Source organism: Periplaneta americana, chromosome 6 (genome assembly GCF_040183065.1).
Source record: "Periplaneta americana isolate PAMFEO1 chromosome 6, P.americana_PAMFEO1_priV1, whole genome shotgun sequence".
NCBI lineage: Eukaryota > Metazoa > Arthropoda > Insecta > Blattodea > Blattidae > Periplaneta > Periplaneta americana.
Genome location: NC_091122.1, coordinates 186,828,985 through 186,851,960, shown reverse-complemented (window position 1 = coordinate 186,851,960; position 22,976 = coordinate 186,828,985). Strand labels below are relative to the sequence as shown.

General features: G+C 40.2%; 1 protein-coding gene across 10 annotated transcripts in view; it reads left to right on the top strand.

Annotated features, from left to right (window-relative positions):
• Nucleotides 1-22,976, top strand: part of bi (T-box transcription factor bifid) — a 389,284-nt gene that overhangs the window by 137,350 nt on the left and 228,958 nt on the right. For 5 of the 10 annotated variants that reach the window (XM_069829735.1, XM_069829731.1, XM_069829733.1 and 2 more), the window contains exons 2-3: nucleotides 954-1,067; nucleotides 6,526-6,688. In XM_069829735.1, the coding sequence (XP_069685836.1) occupies nucleotides 954-1,067; nucleotides 6,526-6,688 (277 nt within the window). Of the gene's footprint in view, nucleotides 1-790; nucleotides 905-953; nucleotides 1,068-6,525; nucleotides 6,689-22,976 lie in introns of all 10 variants that reach the window. The other 5 variants (XM_069829734.1, XM_069829740.1, XM_069829732.1 and 2 more) reach the window with 3 other exon arrangements.

Below are 22,976 nucleotides of genomic sequence, written 5' to 3'. Positions count from 1 at the left end.
ATCGAAGAGTTCGCTCAGAAAGAAGGAAATAAAATTCAACGTGACAGAGGAAAATAATTGATCCAGAAGCAATCATTGACTGCAGAAGTAGTTTGTCGATCTACACGAGAAACACAGGAAGGGCCGAATGCGAATTTTTAATAACACATTATTTGTATACTTGTCAGAATCATATTTCTCCTCCATTAAAACTGCAACGGGTTACACCAGCTTTGGTTGCTCAGTTGATGAGGTATACAGATCGAGGCTGATGTTTGCACCGCCTCTTAAGACGTCTTACAGTTTTTCTTTCGTTCGATTTAATGTATCAGAGACAAAATAAGTGTAGCCTACATACGAGGTCAAGAAAACTCATCAAAATTCATCAAGACTTCAATAACCTTAGTCATGTTTAAATATTGTAAATTCCTACTGTATAGAACACCCATATGAAGATACTTTAATTGTGTATTGTCATACGCTGAAAGTTTGTTAACGAATTCTGTGAAGTAGTGAACGCAGTACATTCATGCGTGTCTGAGAATCTGAAACTACGAGCTCAGTCATTCGCTAGTTGGAAAGAAAGTTGCAGACATTGATAAAAGGAATGTATAGCATGTAGCCTATTATAACTTCTTGTACACTTATGCTTCGTCGTTTAGATTTCCACTATGAGAAAATATATCTTTTAACGAAAGTAAACTTTTATTCCAAACTAGCGTCTTAAGGTTTTAAGAAACGAAGTATTTGGTATGAAACCTGAAGACGCTGCAGACAGCTTCCTGCATGTTGTTTTTCAATTGTTTTTCAGGCAAATGTTTCCACAAATGAAGTTCCGAGTATCCGGGTTGGACTCGAAAGCGAAATACATTCTGCTGTTGGATATAGTGGCAGCTGATGACTACAGATACAAGTTTCACAACAGGTATACCAACCTGCCCTAAATAAAGGTCACTGTTTGTATTTCTTCACAGGCGCATGTTCCCAGCCTACAAAGTTCGGGTAACAGGACTTGATAAAAAGGCCAAATACATCCTTCTAATGGACATCGTGGCAGCCGATGACTGCAGATATAAATTCCACAACAGGTACAAAGAAAAACACAAAAAATTTAAAGAACTCAGAAAAGTAAATTAAATTAAAGTGCTTTCCCTTTGCAATGTTAATGTTATTTTAAAATACAGTTTTATACTTTTAAAAGGACAGAATTTTAATGTTTTGAAATTGTCCACCACAGCACGTAAGCTCGTTCGAACAGTTCTTTAACCTTATTGGTCGTACATACATCGACCAATCAGCTTACAGAGCTCAAAATTTTTACCGCGTCTGTTGGCTAACCAAAACCCTTCCGACACCTAAAATTGGATTGGAAAACAAATGTACCGAAAGGATTCTCTTCCCCAGTACATTGCAGAAGGTTACTTTCACGTTTTGGGAATATCAAATTGGATTGGAAAGTAATTCCGGGCCTTTTTGTTAGTCGAGCTCTGTGGGGTGGTGATCAGCATGCGCTTCTCCTCATGTGACTGTTGACTGTGTGTGCCCAGCTGGACAACCGGCGCAGAAGGACTTCTGTTCACATCAGTGCTTAATATTCTGTCTGTATTCAAAATGCATACCGAGTGTGTTCTGCTTTCATTCGTAGTCAAGTGAATTCACTGAACTTGTGTGCACAAATGTGTACGAAGCTCGTGATTTGTTGAAATTCATATGTTTTCAACAAATTTCCTGAAGTGTAGACACGTTGCTATAAATAGAGCACGTGTCACACTATCTAACTTCAACTATTTCACTTCAAGAAATAAAATCTGTTCGTTCTGTCGCCAGTTGTCCAAGCATACTGTGTAATAATTGTGACTGTGTATATTAACCTTGTGTAAATCTGACACGATACCTACAGCAGAGTGCCTGAACATTAGATTGGTTAAAAGTAAAACATCCAAAACGTATTCTTCAACATTCAAATTAAATCCAAGTTAAGTGTAACCTTTGATAAGGCAGATAAGAAATTCAGAATTCCCTTATTTCCTCTTGTCTACTGACGTCATATTTTAATGGTTTGCAATGAAGATAGGTCTCGCCTATTTTTAAAAGGTGTAATAAAATTTAAAAGTGGCGACAATTAATATTATATTCTCTTCAACAGGATTTCGCCTCAGATAGTTCAGCTACCGAAATATGCTAAAATGCATCACAATTGATAGCTGACTTATCAAAAGGACAAAATTTCAAAACAAAACTCGCTTGGAAATAAAATTTGTGATAAGCGACAACCGTTATTTTCCCTTTCTACTGTTCACTGTGTAAAAACTAACGTCTTTCTAGAGCTTATTCCTTATTTAGTCTAGCAACTCGTTCATTATATTGAACGTTAACTCACAACGTGGTGAAATTTGACCTACGTTATAAACATTTGCTTTACGTACGACTACATTGTGGCTAGTTTAGTGTGTCTAAAAATAGTTACATTTACGTTATAAGTGCGCCCTATAGTTTTGACTAGTTGGCATTTGGCCTATACAGAGTGTTACAGAAATTCGTAATAACACAAATCTTATGTCTTTAAATGGGATACCCTATATTTTATTTTATGAATACAGGGACATCATTTTATTTTTACTAACATTTTTAATATTAACTTGCCTATATCTCTGGATCAACGTCATTTGCTACCCCCTTCCACGACTGGAGTTCGATGATACTGGCGTAATATAGAAACAAATCACTTTACTAGGTACAGGAGGGAAGAAAAGTAGTTCATCCATTTACGTAAACTGGGAAATATCACGCTTTTGAGTTTGATCACTTTCATTAGGTTTTTATTTAATAAAAATACAGTACAGTCACACTAGCGTACAATATAGAGAATGAAGTTAAATTGAAAAATAATCATAATATGGATATTTAAACACATTTTTTTTTTAAACGGGGGCCGTTCATTTCGATACAGGCTTCAGTTCTAATGTGCAAATTATCGCACTATAGACTATTGTACCTAATCCCAGTTACCAGTTTCGTTCTTCGTACTAGTAACTCATGTTGAAATAATTCTGTACCTACTCTATAAAAGAGTACCTTAGGTACTGTAAATTCAATCTTCACTTCTGCCCGATCCGAAAAGATAAAATTACTCAGACATGCTATCTACTGTCCGTCCAAGTGGTTATGTCGTACGGTCGTAGAAAGGGAAGAAATCACTTGACAGTTAATTACTTAACGAGGTCCTTTTATTTAAGTTATTTTAAACAATTGTATAATTTTACGTAGATGTCCAATTCCTAACAGAAATTAATGTTCTCAGAAAAGAACTAAGACAGCCCAGCCACTAGCTGGCGAATAAAAGCTGGTGGGGGAAACCGGGATACGACGTAGGCAAATGGACGACGTACCTGTGCGAAAATGATTCAAAACCTCTTTCGTCACTGGAAAACGCGAACATATTCTTGGAACGTACTGTTTACTATGACCGTAAAGCTACTATGACTGTATATGCGGTCTTGGATCTGTGTGGAGGACGGTTGAACTTCATTAGTAGAAGGGGTGGGAGTGAAGTACATTCAAAAACTCAAGTACAATAAAAATTGAAGTAAAAATAAAATGATGTCCCTGTATGTTGCAGTATTCATTCAGATTCAAATGATAAAGGCATAAATTACCATAGCTTATATTCACGTCACTGACAAAACGAAACGGTTTAAAGATCATGTGTACATTTTTAGCTATTCATGTAATAATTGTGGTTAATGAAAAAATGCTTTGAAAGGCAAATTTCAATACAAATAATAGGTAGGCCATGATGTTTCTATGACAAAAAAAAATAATTGTTTTCAAAGCATTCGATTGTTTGTTACTAAAGATGCTGCAGCATATTTTCAAGCGATGAATATGCGGATATGACAGTTGCAAACTGTATCTTTAACGTTAAGCAGCCTTCTAAAAATACTTTCGTTGTTATAAAGAATTAGTCTACCAAAATAACAAAAAACCAGGACGTAAGAAGGAAGTGATTTGTGTGAAGATAATTCTTTAGCAGTATTGTCATATGTTGATCAAAACCCATAGGTATCCATAAGGGTTATTGCGAAAGAATCAGGTATATCCAAAAGTTCTTCAATCGAATTTTGAAACAGCATAAATTTAATTCATATAAGTTACATTTAGTGCAGAGTCTTGAGGGATGCAAGTTATGAGAGACGTTTGAATTTTTCTTTCGAAGTGGACCTTAATGATTAAAATAGATGTTGATCTCAATTTTATATCTAAAGTTTTATGAACAGATGAAGCGAGATTTCAAAACAATGGAATAGTGAATCGTCACTACTGTGCTGCAGAAAATCTGAGTTATTAATGTAAAGTATGGTGTGGGATTCTGTATGAACGCTTGTTAGGTCCATACTTTCATGAAGAAATATTAACTGCCGCCATATATCTACTTATAGTTTCTTCAGAATTCTCTGAGCTCCCGTTAGAACTACTCAATACAAACTTCGAACGTTTTCAATTGGATGGTGCACCGACACAAAATACGGTAGTTATTTCCGAATATGCAACTTGAATATTTGCATTAGAATTTGTCTCTTCAAATAACTAAAAATGTGCGCATGCTGTTTAAATTATTCTTGTTTTGTTACAGAGCTGAATATAAAGCTACGGCAATTCATGCTCAAATCATTTGAATCAAATAGAAGAGTGCAACAAATTTATGGACTGAAATGTAGGCTATCCCGTTAAAAAAAAACATAACATAATGTTGATACGATTTTTTGTAACATACTGTATAATTGCCAACTGTTCCAAAACATTTGCAAGTTCCATCTGTTTTTAGATACACTAAACTACGCCAGTCATGGGTGTGCCCCAAAGGTTATGGGAACATTCTGTAGGCCTATATCTTACCTACAATTTTGCAGTTGAGGAACAATTCTGGATCTTTATACACTCCAGATAACTTTCTACTTTATTAACAATTCAATAACTTATATTTCTTCTAACACTATGAAAACTATTAATATACTCATTAAAGGCACACGAGTGTTATTGTTAAATGGAATTTTATGCAAAATAATGGTCTGATTCCCAAAACACTATTTTCAACTTAATGTCTTCATAAAGTCAGTTTCACTTGACAAGATCTTAGCAGTAATGTTTTAATAGTTAAGAAAGGTGTGTACAAGGCGTCACACTTTCCTCAGGATATGCAATTAAAATTTTACGATATTGCTTTCAATATTATAGTCCACGTTTTATGTCACGCTTACCATAGATCTCATTTGACCTCAGCAACTGGTTTTGCAACTGCTACCTTCAAAAGTCAAGAGCAAATTCTAAATTGATTTACCACGCACAATCTCATACCAATAGTCACTGAACAGCTATACAACAGTCTCTCATACCAATAGCCACTGAACAGCTGTACAACAGTCTCTCATACCAATAGCCACTGAACAGCTGTACAATAGCCTCTCATACTAATAGTCACTGAACAGCTGTACAACAGTCTCTCATACCAATAGCCACTGAACATCTTTGCAACAGTTTCTTATACCAATAGCCACTTAAAAGCTGTACAAGTCTCTCATACCAATAGCCACTGAACAGCTGTACAACAGTCTCTCATACCAATAGCCACTGAACAGCTGTACAATAGCCTCTCATACTAATAGTCACTGAACAGCTGTACAACAGTCTCTCATACCAATAGCCACTAAACATCTTTGCAACAGTTTCTTACACCAATAGCCACTTAAAAGCTGTACAAGTCTCTCATACCAATAGCCACTGAACAGCTGTACAACAGTCTCTCATACCAATAGCCACTGAACAGCTGTACAACAGTCTCTCATACCAATAGCCACTGAACATCTTTGCAACAGTTTCTTACACCAATATCCACTGAACAGCTGTACAACAGTCTCTCATACCAATAGCCACTGAACAGCTGTACAACAGTCTCTCATACCAATAGCCACTGAACATCTTTGCAACAGTTTCTTATACCAATAGCCACTGAACAGCTGTACAACAGTCTCTCATACCAATATCCACTGAACATCTTTACAACAGTTTCTTATACCAATATCCACTGAACATCTTTACAACAGTTTCTTACACCAATATCCACTGAACAGCTGTACAAGGGTCTCTCATACCAATAGCCACTGAACAGCTGTACAATAGTCGCTCATACCAATAGTCACTGAACATCTTTGCAATAGTTTCTTATACCAATATGCCACTAAACAAATGTACAATAGTCTCTTATATTAAGCATAGTAAGCAGAACTATAACATTTTTCTATGTCACTATTAGCTATAGAACAGTAAGTCCCTTACACTTAGTGTGGCAGTAAGCAGCTGTGCAATGATTTTGTGTGTTGTTGAGAGTGTGTATTCCAAAACTAACTTATGTACTTAATATATGTATGTATGTATGTATGTATGTATGTATGTATGTATGTATGTATGTATGTATGTGTAAGTTATGCATGTCTGTATCTGAATGCTACATAAGGCTCTATATGTAATGGGCATATCTATCATGTTTAGCCGATGGATGGTGGCGGGAAAGGCGGACCCTGAAATGCCAAAACGGATGTACATTCATCCGGACTCCCCGTCTACAGGAGAGCAGTGGATGCAGAAGGTGGTGTCCTTCCACAAGCTGAAGCTAACCAACAACATCTCGGACAAGCACGGCTTTGTAAGTACTGTACGTTTGTATCAACACAATACATTACATTACTACTAGACCTAATTAGAGTGCTGAGTACAATGAAGGGTTGCTATTGATAACTAATTTTCGTTGAATTTTTTTTTGCTTTTATTGTGAAGTTGTTGTGGATGACTTCGGCATTGTTTAGATCTGTAGATTTCACTTAGAAAGGAAGTAAAAATTATTGTAAACTCCTCAGTAACCCTTCATTGTGCATCTTGTGTAGTATTCTTACACTTGCTAAACTTAGGCGTAAGCATTCTGATGAATGTAATTATATATTAATATAGGCTATAGCCTACCTATCAAGATTTGTGCTGCATTTTTATACTAACACTTCAGCTGCATGGAAGCAATGTAATTCTCGCTAAATAATTGGTGAAATGAACGGAATTAAACAAAAATAAATGAAGAATTTACAGCAATTTCTTTTCTAAGAACACAATTGAAATGCCCAGATAGGCCTAATTCTAACGAACGAGTAAACCAGTAGCAATGAATTAGTGTACTAGTATGGCATTTAATTTCTTTAAATCTGTCTGTCTTTGCAGTCGTACTACTTTAGAGTATTATGTATTGACTATGTCGTCATAATTTGTCAGTATTTTATATCGCTAAAATGTGAATTCTTTTATGAAAGATGTTCAGGTCGTGAATCCATACTTTTCACAGAACAGGGTAAACCTTGTCATTCTTGGTGGAAGTTACGTCAATATGATTGTCTCAATTGGTCAAGCTGCACAGACGGAAATGTGTGAGTTGGTTAACTTTTGTGGAATGCAAACTTTCGTTGATTTTTTTGCATATAATTATGAATATAGCGGTCCACAGTGGTGACATTCGTGGTTCCCATCCAAGGGGTCCGTGGTTCGATACCCGGCAAAGACAATGTAAGAAATTTATTTTCTGTCTATGGGACTGAATGATTGTCCGCTGTCTTGTCATTGTCCTGTGATGTTTCTGCGGTGACTCTAAGTTGCCAATCTGACATGTCGGTAGGCCTGCAATGTATATATGTCTAGTGTGGATTCAGAGAAATGGCCCTCCTTTTCCCTACATCTCAGTGGTCTGTAAGGAGGGATCACACTGATAAAGGAAAAAGGATAATATATTGTGACGTAATCGCAAGTACTCATTGAATAAGTAGGGTGCATGTGTGACCAATTACAATGACTTATAAACATCACTTCACACCCGGGATTGAATATTCATGGAATTAATAAATATATTATTAATAATTCATTCTTCAATTTTATTTCGAGTAAATTTTGGCCGCGTTTATTGATACAGAACACTCCGAAAATCTGAATGAATATTCTAGTTTAGTGTTGCATTGTGAGGCACTCCGATATGTTGAACTGTAATGGTTTCGTTGTATTTATTTGTTAGTATTTTTTCGTTTTATGACTTGTCAGCTATATTGTATGTGCCGTAACGGGTCAGTATTACCGTGTATGCTTCCTGACCCGGATTCGATTCCCGACGTGATTAATGGACAATCCTATCTTCGTTCCATGGAACTGAATCTGTCCTTTCTCATCTCACGTGATTTGTTTTTTCTTTCCTGCTTCGTGGTTCGTTCAGGGATACCTGCATAGTGTAGGCCTACGTAGGTTTGAAGGAAGAAATGAAAACTCTGAAGCCTGCAAGAGACACAGAGGGCTAGGCGAAAAGAAGAAAAATGTAGACATCCGTCTTTACTTGGTTGTATTAGCAACTCAATCCATTGGCTTGATGCTAAAGTTCGTAACGCTTTTCCGCTGTCACAGAATTCTTATTTCAGTTGAATAGAAGACTGAAATTAATCAGTAATACATTCTCCTACACTATCTGTCTCTGTCAACGCGGGGTTGTTTTCGATTCCGCGCCTCAAGAAATCTGTTGGTTTGGAGTCAAGTTTGTAAAGCATCTCGATTATCAAAGGAGTCCCCTTGAAGATTGTTGGATAGAGATCGGAAAAGATGGAAATCTGAGGGTGCAAGATCAGGAGAGTATGGGGGATGTGCAATCACCTCCCCACCAAGCTCCAGGATAGCTGCTTTCGTCATGGGTGTGCATTATCGTGTTGATGCAGTCTTCCTGGTCGCGTCTGAGTTTTTGTCAGTACAAATCAGCAGTTATGGTTACATTCCTGGGGAGCAATTCAAGACGTCTTCTTTATCCCACTAGACGTAGGCTATATCATATTCTGAGGTTGGCCACTGAGTCTTTTCTTCGAGGTGCTGTGTGTTGAAAAGACAGAACCATTTTATTACATTGCTTTCTCCGATGACATTCTCCCGTACACGGCACAAATGTTTCGAGCCGTCTCCCCTGCCTTTGCTTCTCTATTATACTCAAACAGAATAATATGTCTGAAGTATTTGTTTTTTTTTTTTTTTCACTTGTCACTACATATTCTTCAGTCCACAGATAGCACAAATTATCTTCAAATCTGCAAAATTGAATGCATATTTAGAATGCATATTTACAAGGACAACAATCCAAATTACAAATAACAAAAAATGAAAGGAGATGAATAATTTCCCAACAGCGCAGTGTTGTCATGACAACAAAAACCCTACAACTTGTTGTTCAATCTTTGTCTGTAATATCAGCATTTGTTTTTTATCCATATTGATTTAGGTTTAACAAAAGCGTTAAATAGAGCCGATAGTATTCGAGCCAAGAACTTTGTGTGATGATTTACGATTATTTTGTGACCAAAATTGTTAAATTTCTGATAAAATATGAAGTTTATATCAAGTACGATATGGGAAGGAAAGATCGTACTGGCATTGTTAATGGTAATGCTACGGTGGACCCTTGTGCTATAAGAAATAGGTTTAGACAGAACTCCAAATACTGATCTTGGCTCATTCGTGAAGTGATATAAACGGATATGCACGTGAAAACCTCTTTAATTGACTTTTGCCCGATTGCGTTTTGTTCATTGCTCCCACTCTTGTAAGGTGCTACACATAGGCTAGCAGCTACGTATACTGCAGTCAGTATTATTTAGTCTCAAGATGTTTTGATATTCTTTCGCCGGAGTCGCGTCCTGCCAGCTGTTCAGACGCAGTCATTTGTTTGATCTGCTTCTTCTTCGCTGTCGACGCTTAAAACGTCAGGGCTGTAGTGTTAAACGCGGAGAAATAATATTGATACGCAATGCCGAGATATTTTCGGAGCGCGGGATGAACTCAGAGGCGGCAGAACACGACGTTTGGGGGGTGGGGGAGGGAAGGTTGTTGTAATTCTACACTTTTGAGAAAATGTTTGGCTGGACACATATTGACACTGAGGAAGATATTGACACACGTTTTCATGCTCCCATGCCGACCTATTCCACCTTAATGACTTGAGCACACAATCCATAAGACTTCTAAACAGGCGGTTAGTTAGGCAGCCGGCTGATGGATGGACAGTTGTATCTTTACACAGCTTCCGGTCCAACTATTGATTTCCGTTCTGTCTTCTAGCGCGACGATAGTGTTTGTTCTTGTATTCAATGGCGGACTGTCGAAACTAATGGATATCGGAGTGAAGCTACAAGACTCGCTTGTGTCATGTAGCCTGAGCTACAAGTAATATCTGCCCTTACTTCTCGATCTGTGGCTGAGAAAATAAATAATACACTTATAAAACTGACCAAGAGTTTCTTGTCGCCACAGACAACAAGCGATGGTCTGACTAGATGCAAGAAGTACAGGCGAGAGTCTGCGTGATAAACGCACTAGCAGACTGGACGACAGGTATTGTGGCCAATGTTGCGAAGTTACGCGTAAACAATTAATTTTTACACTACTCGTATTTACGCGTAAAATACATAATTTATGTCAAATATAAGTAATTTAACAAATTTAAAACTTGCTGAAATAGGTACATCAAGTAAACAAAGTGTTCAATTGTTCCTAGGCCAAGAGAGTGCAATACTTGCGGTAAATAATTCGAGTTCTACGTATTAAGTCTTCATTTCTTCTATCCCTTGAAGAGATACGCCGACACCATACAATGTTTCCGCGTGTTGCTTAGCTACCGACGTCGTTCATCATTTTGTTTCCAACGGTTCCCATCGGCGTCTTTTGTCTTTCTATTTTTTGCTGCTCTCCTTTAAATCGTTGTGATAATGGATAAGTTCATTGTGTGTAATGCTAACTTAGTTTATTTTTCTTTATCCGCTGACCGAAGAAGTCCTGTTTGCAGAGACCAATATTAAAAGTCGAAACACAAGGTTTGTTCTCCTTTTGAGATCTCCCTGTACGTGTAATTTACATGGCCAACCCTGACTGTGGCGTACGCCATGAAGTCTTGTGACGTAGTGCAGTGTAATTTAGGCTAATCATATTTGTTAATTTTGGCTATGATTTCGCTGTGAGTTCTTTTAATATGTCAGTACACTTTTCGTCAACATGAAATGAGGGCTCATGAATTAATTGGTCCGAGTTTTAAGAGGGCCTTATACCCTTTGAAATGCGCCCCCCACCAACATTTTTGCTTATCACCACAACGCTGTCAATGAAGTAAATGCTGCCGCTGCCTAAAAGTAGTCAGCCCTCACTATCAGCGTGTTCAGTCCTCACTGTCAGCGTGTTCAGTCCTCACTGTCAGCGTGTTCAGTCCTCACTGTCGCGTGTTCAGTCCTCACTGTCAGCGTGTTCAGTCCTCACTGTCAGCGTGTTCAGTCCTCACTATCAGCGTGTTCAGTCCTCACTGTCAGCGTGTTCAGTTCTCACTGCCAGTGTTCAGTCCTCACTGTCAGCGTGTTCAGTCCTCACTGCCAGCGTGTTCAGTCCTCACTGCCAGCGTGTTCAGTCCTCACTACCAGCGTGTTCAGTCCTCACTGTCAGAGTGTTCAGTCCTCGCTGTCAGAGTGTTCAGTCCTCGCTGTCAGCGTGTTCAGTCCTCACTGTCAGCGTGTTCAGTCCTCACTGTCAGCGTGTTCAGTCCTCACTGTCAGCGTGTTCAGTCCTCACTGTCAGCGTGTTCAGTCCTCACTGTCAGCGTGTTCAGTCCTCACTGTCAGCGTGTTCAGTCCTCACTGTCAGCGTGTTCAGTCCTCACTGTCAGCGTGTTCAGTCCTCACTGTCAGCGTGTTCAGTCCTCACTGTCAGCGTGTTCAGTCCTCACTGTCAGCGTGTTCAGTCCTCACTGTCAGCGTGTTCAGTTCTCACTGTCAGCGTGTTCAGTCCTCACTGCCAGAGTGTTCAGTCCTCACTGCCAGCGTGTTCAGTCCTCACTGCCAGCGTGTTCAGTCCTCACTGCCAGCGTGTTCAGTCCTCACTGCCAGCGTGTTCAGTCCTCACTGTCAGCGTGTTCAGTCCTCACTGTCAGCGTGTTCAGTTCTCACTGCCAGCGTGTTCAGTCCTCACTGTCAGCGTGTTCAGTCCTCACTGCCAGCGTGTTCAGTCCTCACTGCCAGCGTGTTCAGTCCTCACTGTCAGCGTGTTCAGTCCTCACTGTCAGCGTGTTCAGTCCTCACTGTCAGCGTGTTCAGTCCTCACTGTCAGCGTGTTCAGTTCTCACTGTCAGCGTGTTCAGTCCTCACTGCCAGAGTGTTCAGTCCTCACTGTCAGCGTGTTCAGTCCTCACTACAGCGTGTTCAGTCCTCACTGTCAGCGTGTTCAGTCCCCGCTGCCAGCGTGTTCAGTCCTCGCTGCCAGCGTGTTCAGTCCTCGCTACCAGCGTGTTTAGTCCTCGCTGTCAGCGTGTTAAGTCCTCGCTGTCAGCGTGTTCAGTCATCACTGTCAGCGTGTTCAGTCCTCACTGTCAGCGTGTTCAGTCCTCATTGTCAGCGTGTTCAGTCCACACTACCAGCGTGTTCAGTCCTCGCTGTCAGCGTGTTCAGACATCAATGTCAGCGTGTTCAGACCTCAATGTCAGCGTGTTCAGTCCTCACTGTCAGCGTGTTCAGTCCTCACTGCCAGCGTGTTCAGTCCTCGCTGCCAGCGTGTTCAGTCCTCGCTGCCAGAGTGTTCAGTCCTCACTGTCAGCGTGTTCAGTCCTCAGCGTGTTCAGTCCTCACTGTTAGCGTGTTCAGTCCTCACTATCAGCGTGTTCAGTCCTCACTGCCAGCGTGTTCAATCCTCACTGCCAGCGTTTTCAGTCCTCACTGTCAGCGCGTTCAGTCCTCACTGCCAGCGTGTTCAGTCCTCACTGTCAGCGTATTCATTCCTCACTGTCAGCGCGTTCAGTCCTCACTGTCAGCGTGTTCAGTCCTCACTGTCAGCGTATTCATTCCTCACTGCCAGCGCGTTCAGTCCTCACTCTCAGCGTGTTCAGTCCTCTGTGCCAGCGTGTTCAGTCCTCACTGTCAGCGTGTTCAGTCCTCACTGTCAGCGTGTTCAGTCCTCACTACCAGCGTGTTCAGTCCTCACTGTCAGCGTGTTCAGTCCTCACTGCCAGCGTGTTCAGTCCTCAGTGCCAGCGTGTTCAGTCCTCACTACCAGCGTGTTCAGTCCTCACTACCAGCCTGTTCAGTCCTAACTACCAGCGTGTTCAGTCCTCACAGCCAGCGTATTCAGTCCTCACTGTCAGCGTGTTCAGTCCTCACTGTCAGCGTGTTCAGTCCTCACTACCAGCGTGTTCAGTCCTCACTACCAGCGTGTTTAGTCCTCAGTGCCAGCGTGTTCAGTCCTCACTGTCAGCGTGTTCAGTCCTCAGTGCCAGCGTGTTCAGTCCTCACTACCAGCGTGTTCAGTCCTCAGTGCCAGCGTGTTCAGTCCTCACTGCCAGCGTGTTCAGTCCTCACTGCCAGCGTGTTCAGTCCTCGCTGCCAGCGTGTTCAGTCCTCACTGTCAGCGTGTTCAGTCCTCAGTGCCAGCGTGTTCAGTCCTCAGTGCCAGCGTGTTCAGTCCTCACTACCAGCGTGTTCAGTCCTCACTGCTAGCGTGTTCAGTCCTCACTGCCAACGTGTTCAGTTCTCAGTGCCAGCGTGTTCAGTCCTCACTGCCAGCGTGTTCAGTCCTCACTGCCAGCGTGTTCAGTCCTCACTATCAGCGTGTTCAGTCCTCACTGCCAGCGTGTTCAGTCCTCAGTGTCAGTGGGTTCAGTCCTCACTGTCAGCGTGTTCAGTCCTCACTGTCAGCGTGTTCAGTCCTCACTGCCAGCGTGTTCAGTCCTCAGTGTCAGTGGGTTCAGTCCTCACTATCAGCGTGTTCAGTTCTCACTGCCAGCGTGTTCAGTCCTCACTACCAGCGTGTTCAGTCCTCACTGTCAGCGTGTTCAGTCCTCACTACCAGCGTGTTCAGTCCTCACTGCCAGCGTGTTCAGTCCTCAGTGTCAGTGGGTTCAGTCCTCACTATCAGCGTGTTCAGTTCTCACTGCCAGCGTGTTCAGTCCTCACTACCAGCGTGTTCAGTCCTCACTGTCAGCGTGTTCAGTCCTCACTGTCAGCGCGTTTAGCCGCCCAATGTCTTATTTCCTTTAATAAATTGTTGATAGGTCTATTGAGAAACAGATTTCTTTGGTACTAGAACGTATCGAGTGATATTCTAAAATACTGGCAAAATATAAGTGATTGCTCCACTGGACTTTGGAACAGAGTATCATGTAACTCGCCATATTTCTCTCTGTCTTCAGAAATCGTGTTCACCCAATCGTTTGTATCGTCCTCTAATAGTAATATGTTCAGAGTCTCAACACAGGGATTTCTAACTAATTCATCCCACATGATATCTGGTTAAGTACGGTGTGCTGGCTACCCAATGACTCCGCCGTGTATGCCTGTGCAAAAAGTGAGATGCATTGTGGCCATTACCTTACCCACAGGTTGCATTTGCAGCAAAAAAAAAAAAATATCTTCACACGTTTCTAGTTCTAAGCTGCTTAGTTAACGAAATGCTCATTGTTCGTGTTTCGGGAAATCTGTATAATGAATTATGTGCACGTGAATGACAGCGGGCCTGAGTGCTGCAATATTATTAACGACAACAGTGCATGAAAGTGACAGTGCCACTGGTAGTGTCAATACATATTCATTTCATAGGTCCACCAAAATGTCTACTAACTTATTTGCATATGAAATAGGTTACTTCTCTATACATCTGTGCACATCGCATGACCTTGTTGACGTTTCTTGCAGTTGCTTATTAGACAACGTTCATTTATTCACTTTCAAGTGCATTATGCAACACTGACAGATGGCAGCACGCATGTTGTTAGTCATGGGCAGCATCTAGCGAAGAATTCATTAACTTCGTGTTACGCTAAAATTCTGAAATTTTTTCATCACCTTGGCAACGACTCTGTCGGTAAATTGGTCTACACAACTGGCCACGTATGAAAAACAGTCTAGTATCCGCCATCAGTAAAAAGAAAATTTTGTACTTGGAACGAAGACTTATTCACATCAGTATATTATATTTATGAAATGCACAGTACATTACATATATATTTACAAGAGATGATATTACGGCATCTTGTAGGAATCAAACTCCTGCGGACCTCAAGAAGTTCAGAATATTAACGGATAAATTTGCATATTCTGGGTCGAATCCAGAACTCTAACTTTGAAGCAGTCGGCGTTATTTAATTTGAACGATACGCTCTGCACGCGCTTGATCTTGTATCACTGAACAGTCTAGTCTCTTAGCCCCATGTATGAAATACATGTCCTCTTTGACTGTGAACTAGATATGCCCTTGGATATTAATGTAGGCTATGTATGTATGTATGTATGGATAATTTTCAGCTTTTAATTAGACCCTGTTTTCATGACATTTCCAGAACTCAGTTTTCACAATCCATTTCAAGTGTCTCGTATGTATATATATATATATTTTTTTTTCATTTATTTATTTATTGTCGTTTTAACTTATAACAAAAGTCATATCGCGACACGAATTAATTTTAACAATAACATAACATTTAGCAAGTTACAATAAACATTACACAATTTTATCAAACAATCCAGTTAACTTGAAAAACTGTATGACACTATTGCAGTAAGAAGGTTCACCAAGAGACCTTGCTATATCATTGGGGATTTTTACTTGTTGTCGTAACTGATTACATTGAGGACAGTCCTGGATGATGTGCTTCACAGAAAGAGTTTCAGTGCAAGTGCTACAAACTGGAGGAGGTTTCTTCTTTAATAAATAACCATGTGTGAGGTTGTCATGTCCAATACGTAGTCGGTTCATGAAAACTTGATTCCTGCGTGGTAGATGTTTAGTTGGATAGGATAAACTGGGAGCACTTCTAATTTCTCTGAGTTTGCTGGTAGATGTTTGAAGCCAATTGGAGTACCATAGATCATTTAACTTAGTTTTAAGGTGATTGTCTATATTATTATTCCAAGTGTCAATGTCCATATCCTGTATAGGAAGACGGCATCTTTTACTGCCGTATCAGCCTGTTCATTTCCATGCAGACCTTGATGGGAAGGAATCCAGATTACGTTAATTTGCTTTGATTGATTGTAGATCTCAGTGTAACAATGTTGAATTTCGTTGATCAGTGGAGAAAGTCTCGTTTTCTTGGTGCTTAAAAGGTGACAACGCTGCCCCAGCCGTTCTTGTACCTAATTCTGTCTGCACTGCAATGCTCGGTACGTCGTTAGTTCTCACCGGGCCTAAACGTTAATTTTATGCAAACAGCTTCGTCGTGCTGAGTTAGTGATTTTTTTATTAATAACAGTCATAACAAACAATTAGGGAAAACACGGAAATTCAAGTTGAAGCAAGTAAAGCGATAGAGTTGGAAGTAAATCCTGAAAAGACTAAGTATATGATTATGTCTCGTGACCAGAATATTGTACGAAATGCAAAACTATAAAAATTGGAGATTTTTCCTTCCAAGAGGTGGAAAAATTCAAATATCTTGCAGCAATAGTAACAAATATAAATGACACTCGGGAGGAAATTAAACGTAGAATAAGTATGGGAATTGCCTGTTATTATTCGGTTGAAAAGCTTTTGTCATCTAGTCTGCTGTCAAAAAATCTGAAAGTTAGAATTTATAAAACAGTTGTATTACCGGTTGTTCTGTATGGTTGTGAAACTTGGGCTCTCACTTTGAGACAGGAACAGAGATTAAGGGTGTTTAAGAATAAGGTTCTTAGGAAAATATTTGGGTTAAGAGGGATGAAGTTACAGGAGAATGGAGAAAGTTACACAACACAGAACTGCACGCATTGTATTCTTCACCTGACATAATAAGGAACATTAAATCCAGACGTTTGAGATGGACAGGGCATGTAGCACGTATGGGCGAATCCAGAAATGCATATAGAGTGTTAGTTGGGAGGCCGAGACGTAGATAGGAGATAATATTAAAATGGATTTGAGGGAGATAGGATATGATGGTAGAGACTGGATTAATCTTGCTCAGGATAGGGATCAATGGCGGGCTTATGTGAGGGCGGCAATGAACCTCCGGGTTCCTTAAAAGCCAGTAAATAACAGTCATATTTTAAATCACGTTTGAAAAGACAAAAAAACCATAAATGTTTTATTTCAGTTTAGAAATTGAAATACCGAGATGGAGACCAGAATCTTGGTTTCGATTCGTGTGAAGTTAACTTAAAAGATGGTCGGTGACCAGAATGCTGTACTGCTGATGCTGAACACCAAAACAGAGTCTGATATAAATGGAAGAAATCCTTTTACCTCGTCTACGAAATTTTGAGATCGCTATCTCAAGGGACGGTGTTTGTCCCGGTCGCCACGCGGCAGAAGCTGTCCGTCGCCTCCCAGACGATCGTGGGTGTCTGTCCGGCTATTTCTCCATCAGCCGTCTTCGTCAATTTTGGTTTGTCCAGGCGTAAAATGAAAGACCAAGCCGCAGTGTCGGATTCTGATCTCGACAAACAGGCTGCCGCTACTCTCGGCCCCCCATGTCCAGAGTATTAGTTTAACTTCCTTTTGTGCTGTCTTAAGCCAACCGCCGGCGAGTACAGGGCAACAAGGAACAACACTACAATACATGCTGCACAGTAGGGAATTAAAATACTCTTATACATACATACATACATACATACATACATACATACATACATACATACATACATACATACATACATACATACATACAGTCGACCTGGTTGGCGAGTTGGTATAGCGCTGGCCTTCTATGCCCAAGGTTGCGGGTTCGATCCCGGGCCAGGTCGATGGCATTTAAGTGTGCTTAAATACGAAAGGCTCATGTCAGTAGATTTACTGGCATGTAAAAGAACTCCTGCAGGACAAAATTCCGGCACATCCGGCGACGCTGATATAACCTCTGCAGTTGCGAGCGTCGTTAAATAAAACGTAACATTCAACATCTTTTGGACCCAAAATATAATAATGCATTAATTAGAGCTTACCCTGAGGTAAGTACACTTAACACACGTAGATTTAAGAAACAAATCAGATTAATTATTTAATTGTTTAAGCTAATTGAGTTAAAAAATTGATACTCTAACATTTATGTACTTTTGTACTGTATTTTCTATTTGTATATAGATCCTATTATTACTATTACTATTATTATTATTATTATTATTATTATTATTATTATTATTATTATTATTATTGCTGTATGTATTGTACCACTTATTAATGTTATTGTGCTCAATGAACTCTCTTAATTTTGTGATATATATTTTGTATAACTGATCTGAACTGCGCCCGAGCACGAGCTTCTGCTCTTTCGGGCTGCAATGCCTAATGTAGGTCAAGTGTAACGTATTAAATAAAGAAATTAAATTAAAAATTAAAAAAAACATTTTACATACATACACGTAGACATCAGTTTTCATGCAGCTTAACAACCGTCAGTCCTCCATGTACCACAGAAAAAATCTACACACCGCACATCTTGCATTTCATTGGTCCGTACTACATTTGAAGTCACTGACCCAAGCTTAACGAAATTTACAGAGCAGTTGAGTCTTTGTTTGGAATATTCATACAATACACTTCTGTCCATCAGTTCTTCCTCCTAGTTGTGAAGGATAATTTTAATATTATTTTCAGTACAACTTGAACTCAATAGGCTATGAATCGCACACTTGTAAAGTTATGACTGTAATGTTTAGCTGTCGACAATGAAATGGAATGAAAATCCTCAGCAGCGGGCTGTGAACAGTGTGAACACCAAGTAGCAAGTACCGCAAAATAAATAATAACTATAGGACATAGCAGTGTTACCGACAAAGCCATTTTTTCCCTGACGGAACTCTTAGATCGACGAAAATCCAATATTTAATCCATGTGCAACAAACCGAATTCGGAACATTCCGCGTCCCGAAAAAGTTTCGTCCGGGACATTTGCCCTAATTCCAGGAAAATTCGGGACGGGAAGAGAATCAAAGCAGACCAAAACATTCGAATTACGAACAGAATAATAAAAAAAATTATCAGTGAACTAAAATCCTAAACCAATACAGATAAAAATGTCTTAAAATAACAAATTACTGCCTGAAAAAAAATTATCGGCTTCTGTATGTAAAGGAGTAAAGTAGATTCCCAGCGTTGGCGTTATGCTTTTGATGATATTATGATGATCTAAGTATCACCATCATTCGCCAGTAGACTAGATCCGACTTGAGTTCATTCGCTCACATGTGTTGATGTCGGCATGGCCGTGACGGTTGCTTTTAAACTATTCTGTGTGTAGCTCAGCGGTAGCCTAAGTGGTTCTTCACCCTCGGCCCGTACCCCGAAACCACCCTTCTAGTATTGAGGAGGGAAGACTATTTACCGAAGCGGATTTAGGACCATTTCACCCCCTGTTATAATAGAGGTGTCTTCTTCCTTTTACAATACTGGTTTTAAGCTTGTATCTCGAAACCCACCCCCTCCTACGTTCTTTGGGGTATCATCCCTTACTAAGCCGTAGTGAGACGACAAAAAGCTTGGTCGCTTGTCTGTCGCTCGCTTTTGAACGTCCTGTCGATTGGGATGGGCGGTGTGAGACTAGAATGTGCATTGTTTTTGTTGCGGGTGTGAACGGATAGCGCTGCCGTGTATTTAACCAGAGCTGCACGCCACAATGACACGAACGCAAAACCGGTGTGAGTGTTTTTCCTTTCGAATAATAAAATTTGTTAATTTCAGAACCTCAGTTCTAGTGCAACAGCATTAATCAGCATCCGTGATTCTCCATCAGTCCAAATAAAATACGGCGCTGAGGGTTGCAGAATACAAGGGGGGAGTGCAGGGCTATGTCTTTATTTTGCAACAGAAGCCAGGTAGATTTAAAAAAAATCGCTGTCATCAGTTACAGAAACTGTGAATGAATCTCTCATTTCGTCTGCATCCAGCATATGTTTTGTCAATTTTCTCTGTCATCTATACTCTATATTCAGGAAATAATTGAGCGGCAAATAACGCCTTCGTGTGCTTTCTGCGAACTCCAACGAAAGAGCCAAAATGGCGGGCGATTATATTAAGTATTTATCGAGCCTTAAGAAATGAATAACGTCTTCCTCAGCGAATCACAAGACGCACACGTTTAAATGTAGCCGACCTGCAACGCGATTGGCTGCCGGAAATTAGAGCGACGGGACTGTAGTCTGATGCAGTTCACATTGGAGTTGTGGCTTACATCGTAATGTATTGAAATAATGGGTGACGATGGAGACGGGAGAACCCCGAGAAAAACCTCGCAGGTGCCTTGCAGTGTTCACCACAAATACGACTCCACCATCGAACCCGTGTCCACTTGGGCGGCCTCAAATAGTATCGCAGGGAAGACAGTCTTTTCCAACAGGATCCCACAATAGGATACTTGAGCGGCTACTTTCCATATACCTCTCCATAACGTTGTGGGATATCACACAGTTTAACTAAAGGCTGGTTCACAATAAACCTGAAACGAGAACCAGAATGAAAACGAGAAGCAGAGGACGTGAATATGAAAATTTTTGATTCACAATAAACCGAGAACGTAGACGACTATGCATATCGATATGCATGTCAATAACGATATGTAAAGTCGATATTACGCATTCTGATGTTATTTGTGTATAATTGACCAATGGCGTTCTCTCATGAGTACAAGGCAGCCAACATAAACACAGGTTAACCAACTTCGAAATTTCAACTGAAACATTTCATTAGGTACGGTACTATAAATATGCCCATGCATCTTTATCATCACAACCTATTTTAAGTCTACCATAACGTAAAATAATTAGAGAAAAAACATTCGTAACAGAACAAAAATGAACACAACAGTAATTATTGAATTGAAGCATGAATATGTAGTGTGTAATACAACCAATACAGTAATAAAATATGATTCGCTTCCGATCGGTGTTCAAAGATGCAGCTATTGAAAGCCACGTATTCTCCTTCATTTTCTCATCTTTATACGAGGCGCGCCGCTTATCGTAAACGTGAGGATTTTCCTCAACACTCAATATTAGAATCTCATCAAATAAAACTTGCTCCATAATGCACAGCACAGAACAAAATAATGCATAGGTTATGTCACGGTCTTCTTGCTACAAAATATACGACGACAAAATAGCTTTTAGATGGCAATAGAATGAATCTAGTGGGCTGTGATCGGAAACGTGAACGCCAAAATTGAAACTTGGCCAACTCTCCGTTCCCGATCCCGGGCTCCGGCAAGCTTTTCGTTAATTGTGAATGCTCACATTTAAATGTACACATTTTAACAATTTTACCGTTTTCGTTTTCGTTCCAATTCTCGTTTCCGGTTTATTGTGAACCAGCCTTTATCCGTCACATGACGACATGTTATAGATTTCAGCTGTTTCCCATACTGGCTTACAATTCGCAGTATCTCATATTTCGCGTAAATAAAAGTTTGAGAATTCAAACTTTGCAAGTCTGCAAGTGAGCTGTTAGTAATTGCACGAGATTTGTAACACAAAGTGCAAGCCGCTTCTTTGCGCAAGATACACAGAGTAGCTTCTGCAGTGACGTCACCGTATTGTTGGAATGCTGTTGTTGTTGTTTGCCCAGTGCTCGAAGGTAGCGCTGTGTTATTAAAAGTGTGGTGCTCCTTCATCTTTCCCGCTCGTCTCAATTATTTGCGGGTTTTAAAGAGCTCCATGATTATGCTTTTAGAGACCATTAGTCCAGTTCGCATGCGCGCAACAAGGAGTCAGGGCCCGTCCCTAATGCATTCGATTGTGATGGATTGCTTATCTTCGTGTTGTTCCGGAGTGGCGTTTGTATTCGCTTACTTTTCATCGCAATGTACATTCACTTCGTGGAAGAACGTACCACACTAATATCATAAATAGCCGAGGCCTATTAAACATTTTGAATATATGTAAGTTATTTAAAGTAATTTAATTGTGTTTTCTATATTAGTATAATCTTGGACGTCTAAGTTGCACTGTTTCTTAACAGAACACTAAAGCGTGTTGTAGTTTTTTTTAATAAAATAAAATGTGCCCTCAATTGTCGGTTAAATGTTCTGCTACTTTGAATGCTCATTTTTTTATATCAATTGGCTTGTCAGCATGGCATAAGAACAAAATCTGGTCGCTGTAGTCGCGACGCTGTTATTCCCGGCGTCTTAGGAAGTCAAGGCTCTATAAAGTGTAGGTAGGTAGTATCGTTCGCCATTTTTGTTCTTTCGCTGCCGAGCTACCAGACGAGGGATCTATTTGCCACACCGTTAAACATTATCATGTCTTTTTTTTTTTTTTTTTAGATTAGATTTAGATTTATTTATTTAACCTGGTAGAGATAAGGCCGTCAGGCCTTCTCTGCCCCTCTACCAGGGGATTACAACTATAACATGATCATGTCGTAGCTCCTATGATAATAAATCAAACGCACTGTAATTCAGCAAATAATTGAGCGGCAAATAACGTCCTCGTGTGCTTTCTGCGAACGCCAACGAAAGAGCCAAAATGGCGGACGATTATATGTTAAGTATTTATCCAGCCTTAGGAAATGCTTTACATCTTCATCAGCGAATCACAAGACGGACACGTTTAAATGTAGCCGAGCTGCAACGTGATTGGCTGCCGGAAATTAGAGCGACGGAACTATAGTTAATGGGGAAATATGTACATAAGTGTTACAGGAAGCATATTTATTGAAAAGGGGATACGGAAGCCGTCCATGCTTTTTTATTTTCACAGAAAATGAATTTGTTAAGGAATGAAGTGCTGATGCTGATAGGCTGTTTCCTTATACCATACTCAGATAGCATGCGCCAATCGGGTGATATCAAGGCAGGAGGAATGTGTCTGGTGTTGAGAATAAAATTAACAATCGTGCTTTGCTAATATACTGCTTGCTTAAATTAGCAGAGCTCGAATATTTTTCCCAGGTTAGGGGCATCCCTTTCCATGCCCGTCAGAAAGTAAAAGAGAGATGCCGACACATCG